Here is a 6,163-nt window from a genome sequence, read left to right as displayed (position 1 = left end):
CTAAAGAATACTCTCAATTACCTTTTCCCATGGAAAATCATCAGGCATTTTGACTGTTGGTTCAATGTTTTCCAACTGCTCCAATTCGCCGTCATCAATTCCCAAATTGGAAAATGAGCATTCCAACAAACGGACAGATGGAGTTTGGTTGTCCTCTCTTTCAACTTCTGAATCAGTCGAAAGCGATGGCGATAGAGTGATAGCCTCTTGATTAGCTACATCAGCTTTTCTCTTCCTCGCCATTCGAAGTGATTGGTAGTTTTGATTTGCAGAAATCTGAAATCTTTCAAATATGAAAAACAGAGATTTAGAATATTACAACTCACTTTATTATTCTCTATTTTCAACTGCATCGCTTGAACTCGGAACGGCGCTTTCTCGGCATCAGACATATTTCTCCATGTTTTGTTTATTTCTTCAGCCATCTTCGCTTTTTCGATGCTCAAATTTTCCTTTTCCAGTTCGTTTTTCTTGAAACTATAGAAAATATTGTATGAAGTTTTAGGGCCTTTGATCGGCTGTTTTTCTTCGGTCTTGTTATTGTTCTTTATACTTTCCACAGCTGCCTCGAACACTGCTTTTTCCATCTCTTCTTGTTGAAAATATGGAGTTTTTTCTTCATCACTCATGTCATTCCACATGATTCCTAACTTTTTCGTAATAACACGAGCATTTGCAGTAGGGTTTTGGTTGAACAAATCAATACAATTTTCGTTAGACCAAATTGTATATGCGCTACGTGGACGCTTGAGATGCCCGTAAAATTTTTTCTGTAGGGCTTTGAGTCGAGCTGCTTCACTTGAATAAAATGCTTTTTTCTCCGGTGTCGCTTTCTCCCAAAAGGACGCTACGAGTTCAACAAGCTCTTCATCGGTCGAATCAGGGTACTGTTCCGCTAGTTGCGGATGTTTAGCATCCCGAAACAGCATGTATTGAGTTTTTGAAAGCTCATGAAAGTCAGGTATGGTTGACATGGTTACAAGAATGCCAGTTTGTTGATGTCTGAAAATGAAATAAAATAGAAATGAAGGAAAGCGGGAGAATTTTCAAATAACGAAGGGAAAATTGCGGTGAAATCAATAAAAATACGAAAATAACGGAGGAGAAAGAGTCATTGCTAGTCTATCATCTCATTTTCCCACAACAGGTGACAGGTGAGAGAACAACAGTGAATTTGATGAATCACCCTAAATCTCTCTCATTTCCCCCGTTATGTCAACAAACACCCCTCTTACCACAGTACAATTAGCGTGATCAGGACTTAGATAGTCGTAGTTGGATGTAATTAGCCAATATTTCTCATCCATCAAATTTTCATTGTTATTTCTAACAGAGGTCAGGATGGAAGAAACCTGAGGATCACTAGAAAGTTTGTAAAGGTGATGTTCAGAGAAGAATTTCAAAACGTTTCAAGCTTTTTAGATTTTCACATTTGGCTCGCAATGAATATTACATTACAAGCAGGACTTTAATTCCTATTGTATGAAAAAATGCCAGTAGCACACATTTCATAACGCGAATATCGAAAGTCAGAGTAGATTCATTCAGAATTGGTCAAACTCGTTTAATACTTGTACTTGGACAACAAAAAATCAAATCATTACTCTTATTATACAAAGGAATGAACAAGAAAAATAGCTAAATTCATTGCTAATGGTCAAGACAGATGTTTAGACTCTACAGGACTAGAAATTCCTAAGAGAATGGTTACTGTACGCTTTGTCAGGTCTGGACATCTCAGTGTGTTGGTGTCTTTCAATCTCTTCCCTACCAACTTTAGATATTGTTGATAGAAAGGTTGGAGCATTTCCAAAATCTGAAACATTGAAACTTAAGAATCATTAGAACAGAAGCTTTTCGGTTATCATCCTAGTTATAGAAAAGCTGATTTCTCTTCAATTAATACTCACAGTTGGCGGCAACCCGAGATTCTGGGCAAACATGTCACTTCCCGTCCTCTCTGTTAAAATTGTCGAAATAAAAAGTTTAACCTCACCAGGGTTGTCTGGATTCACAAGTTCGAATCTAGGAGGTGCACACAGGATTTCCAAGACCAGAAACACATCCAGGACTCCCAGGAGTTCCAGGACCACTAGCTCCCCCTTTTTGAGACTGCAAAGTTGATGACAGAAGGGACGGTCGCAAGGAACCAGGCGGATAGCTCAGTCTTGTGCTAGTAGATCCTTGGATCCGACAGCTGTCTAAGAAGAACCCCGAGAGTGGAGAAAATTCACAATTGCACTCCAGGCTCGCCTTATCAGATACCGCGGATTCAACGGATTTCCAGGAGAGAAAGAAGAAGACGGACCAACTACAGATGGACAAAACAAAGAAGTCGGTCTTACAGGTCAGCCAAATCTCCGTGAAGGAGGGGAATCATCTGGACTCCCAGGAGATCCAGGATTCAAGGGAAAAGCAGAATATCCAGGACAAAATGGACTTGCAGACGGTGATAGACTCCTAAGAGTTCCAGGAATGAAGGGAGATCTCGGAAGTTTTTTCCAGGACTCAAAGAATCCCTAGTATTCCCTGGATATGACGGGCATCCAGGTACCTTAGGATTGAAGGTAACACACAAATAAATAATATATTTCTGGGAGAATATAGATATCCAAGACGGCGAGGACAAGAAGATCTTTCAGAATTTGCCAAGAGAAAGAACAATCTGAACTACCAGTATTTCTAGGACAACCAGGACAATCAGTTCCAGAACCAGTCGGATCACCAGTAACACCTGATCTTCACGAAAAGGACGGATTCGAGTGACTTCCAGGACTAAAATGAGCACCAGGATTTAAGGTTGATATCTATATTCCCTATTTACACTTTTTATTGATTTATTTTGAGGAGACGCTGCTCTGTCAGGGTTCCCAGGAGTCAAGGGACACCCAGTGTACAACAGAATTCCTAAAAAAAAACGTGGAGAGGGCAGTTTTCTACGCGTGTGAGGAAGACACGGACAAACAGGGATTCCAAGACTTGAGGGAGAACCCAGAGGAGATGTTTTTCAGGTTTTAAATGCGTGTACTCTGGTGTTGTTCAATCATGACGGCTCTCGTATTGTTTCATAGAGCAAAGCTAGAGCTAAATGTTGTGAGTTGACTATTTTCTCGCAACGTTAACCGTTGATACCGGCTTAAAATGTGGTTAGCGCTAGACTTTTTCACGTATACTATTGAAAAACGGATTCAGGAACACATTTTTGTTGTAAGCAGTCTTTGTAAACTTCTGTAGGATTTTTGAACTCTTCACTACTTCAACAACACCACCATATACAAAAACTGGTCAATCTCAACGTGGCCCACCCAAAGAAAGGAAAAAAATAGTGCTGCGCGGCGCGAGACGCAGGAAAAGGATAGAGAGTGGAGGAGAGAAAATGGGAAGAGGGGATGGGCAGCGAAGGAGGAAGAAGGACTCTTCGCTTTACGGCACGCTTCTCTCAGCTTCTCGGAGTGATTTTTGCAGTTATCCACGCTGAAAGTTACATTGAGTTAATTCTGCTGTTTTTTCTTTGAAACTCACTCAAATTGAGCAGACTGCATCATGATTCCTGTGGCACAGCCTGTGGCAAGAACGTTTCCAGGCAAGATATCAAACATTGTCTGGTTCGGTGATTTCACTCCATATTTGTGGAAATAGTTGGATTTGTGATTAGCCATACTTTTGACGTCAGTGAGGACAAGCTGAAAATATAATACGACTAAAACTTTGCATGTATAAACTAACCTGCAAATTTTTGTTAGTTCCATGTATCACGAACGCGTCCGGCGCACTGTTTCCATCAATTAATCCTAGGAACCATTGTTTTTCGTCAAAAGACCACCTATAAAACTAGATTGAAAACATATTTTTCGTGAATCTCTACCTTTCGGAGGGTTGCGTTTCTCCACTCACGTAAACAACCGGTGAACATCTTTGTCAAGCGTCTCGCAATAGGACAAGGCTTTTTTGGGCCTTTTTCGAAGGCCCTCTGAGGTCATACATTGATTTGCAGATAGAGAGAGAGAGAGAGAAAGAGAGATTGCAAAAAATTGGCAAAAATGACGGAAAAATTTGAGAATTGTTTTTATTTATTTATTTATTTAAAAATATTTTTTTAAAATAAAATTTCAGATTACAATTTTTCAACAAATTTAAAATATGAAACAATTTTTCAAAAATCTCAGATATCACTGCATTGTTTTTTTAAAACTAATCCTGATTATTTTGTTTTTTTACTAAGCCTTTTTTTTCACTAATCCTGATTATAACTGTCATTCTATGACTCGACAACTCACTGAGGGTCAAAAAAACGGGCCGGGCCGGGCCGGTCCGGAGAAGTTTTAATTCCGGCACGGCCCGTTGCAAGTCTGATAAGTTTATGTGGTTCAGTATTTACTGGATTCTTTCGCCGTCTTTCCCTTTGTTAGAGCGCGCCAAAGGCACACCAGCCGTTATCTCTTTTCTGCAGATCACATTCTAATCGACATCCGAACAAATAGACAGACATCCGGACATACCGACAAAGAGAAAGATATTCTTTCCATGGTCTAGAGGCTTTCCATCTTTTTCTTCCATCCTGCGCGTTGAAGGTGTGCCCAATTTTGAACACAATAATGCAAAGTATAAAAAAAGAAAACGGAAAATAAGTTTGTGAGAATTTAAAAAAATGTTTGAATTTGTTTTGTTGAAAATTTAAATTTCTATAACTCTCATAATTTGAGTTTTAAGGTTTCAAAAATTTAAGGCGGTTCTAACGATTATAAACATTTCTAGGTGAAAACGGAGAGATCCCACACTCTATCGCTTCTCGGCCCCTCTTCTTAAATTGCGTAATCTGTCCTAATAAATCTTCGAAGCTGTATATCTCAAAAGTGGGCGGAGCTATTAAAACAGTGTCAACTACAAAAATAAAGCACTAAATTTAATTTGCATACTTTGAAAAATTTGGCACTCTGGGACAATTTTCGACCGTGTTCCATACCTTCAAAATTTACAAAAAATGAACAATTTTGAATTGAATGAAAAATGATTTAGGGACCACTCAAAGTTGAGCCAAGGACTCCTCGATATGCATGTTCTTGCCGAGATAACGAGGCGGAAGTGTGACGAGAGATGGTTGAGGATCAAAATGAAAGGCCCGAAGACCCGGGACGGTCTTGGAAGATTTTGATAGCCCGACCCGGCCCGAAAGGGTAACGTGAATATTTCTGATAATTTCTCATGATTTTTTCTAATTTTAATTGTTACTCGAAAACTTGACTTTTTCGCGAAAAAAATTCAAAAAATTTGAAATTTTAACATTGGGAGACAAAATACCCGCGCCTTTATCTTGCTGACTCTTCTTGGACAAGCTAGGAATACTGCAGATATCATTATGGGATACTGTATCGTTTGAATATTCCTATTGAGCCAACCAATTACCGGCTCAATTCCACGAGGGTGAGATTACATAATCCGAACCGACCAGTCTCCTATTCCATCCCCTTTTTTTTAAATACCTCTGTTCTACCCGCCAGATGGGTGCGTCTAGGATAATCCCCTCACCAATTACTTAATCCTCCAGGTTTTACCTTCCATAAATTCAAAAAATGGGATATTTAGGAAATGATTAGCTTGGTGTAGGAGGAGTCTCCGATCCTTATAAGAGACACGCCCACTTTTTGCTGGGTAGTATAAATACAGTGGCCCCCAGGAGACATATATTCTATGCTATTTTAGACTGAATGTGTATCGGTCGGAAAAAGTGCCAAAAAACTTCAAAATGGCAAAAGAAGCCATTCTTGCCCGGCCCGAGGCCCGCGGCGCAGTACCAATCCGCCATCCGGCACGTAATAGGTCACGGACATAGAACTCGTCAAGATCTACATTTTGGTATATTCTTCAGCCCGTAACATTGAGTTTGAAGCGAGTTACGGGCCGGCCCGGTTTGCAAGTATGCTTTTCAATTTTATACGTGTGCGAGGTTTTTCGTGAAAACTTCTGACTGACGAGGTGAAAAATTGTGAAAAACAAGTTTCTAAACTTTATCAGGATTTTGTTTGATAGATAGTAAAAAATCTGAATTTCGAATAAATTGTTTTGAACAATCAAATTGAAGGTAGCATAACTTCCTTTGTCAGAGCTTTGATTTTGCTGGAAAGAAGAATGTTTTATCTATATCCAAACTACGAATTCAAAAAAA

General features: G+C 39.4%; 3 protein-coding genes across 3 annotated transcripts; 1 reads left to right on the top strand and 2 right to left on the bottom strand.

The window, feature by feature from the left end:
• Positions 1-974, bottom strand: GCK72_022901 (uncharacterized protein; the record flags this gene model as incomplete). The annotated part of the gene is made up of 2 exons (XM_053735122.1): positions 1-276; positions 327-974. 2 exons carry the CDS (start codon positions 972-974, stop codon positions 1-3), a joined length of 924 nt encoding a protein of 307 aa, XP_053578688.1.
• On the top strand, positions 964-2,766 carry GCK72_022900 (uncharacterized protein; the record flags this gene model as incomplete). The annotated part of the gene is made up of 3 exons (XM_053735121.1): positions 964-990; positions 2,248-2,466; positions 2,608-2,766. The coding sequence occupies 3 exons, from the start codon at positions 964-966 to the stop codon at positions 2,764-2,766; spliced, it is 405 nt and encodes a 134-aa protein (XP_053578687.1).
• A 752-nt stretch (positions 2,767-3,518) lies between these two features.
• Positions 3,519-3,980, bottom strand: GCK72_022899 (uncharacterized protein; the record flags this gene model as incomplete). The annotated part of the gene is made up of 3 exons (XM_053735120.1): positions 3,519-3,683; positions 3,727-3,823; positions 3,895-3,980. 3 exons carry the CDS (start codon positions 3,978-3,980, stop codon positions 3,519-3,521), a joined length of 348 nt encoding a protein of 115 aa, XP_053578686.1.
• Between the last annotated feature and the right edge of the window lie 2,183 nt (positions 3,981-6,163).

Source organism: Caenorhabditis remanei, chromosome X (genome assembly GCF_010183535.1).
Source record: "Caenorhabditis remanei strain PX506 chromosome X, whole genome shotgun sequence".
In the NCBI taxonomy this organism is placed as follows: domain Eukaryota; kingdom Metazoa; phylum Nematoda; class Chromadorea; order Rhabditida; family Rhabditidae; genus Caenorhabditis; species Caenorhabditis remanei.
This window is presented reverse-complemented; position numbering and strand designations above follow the sequence as displayed.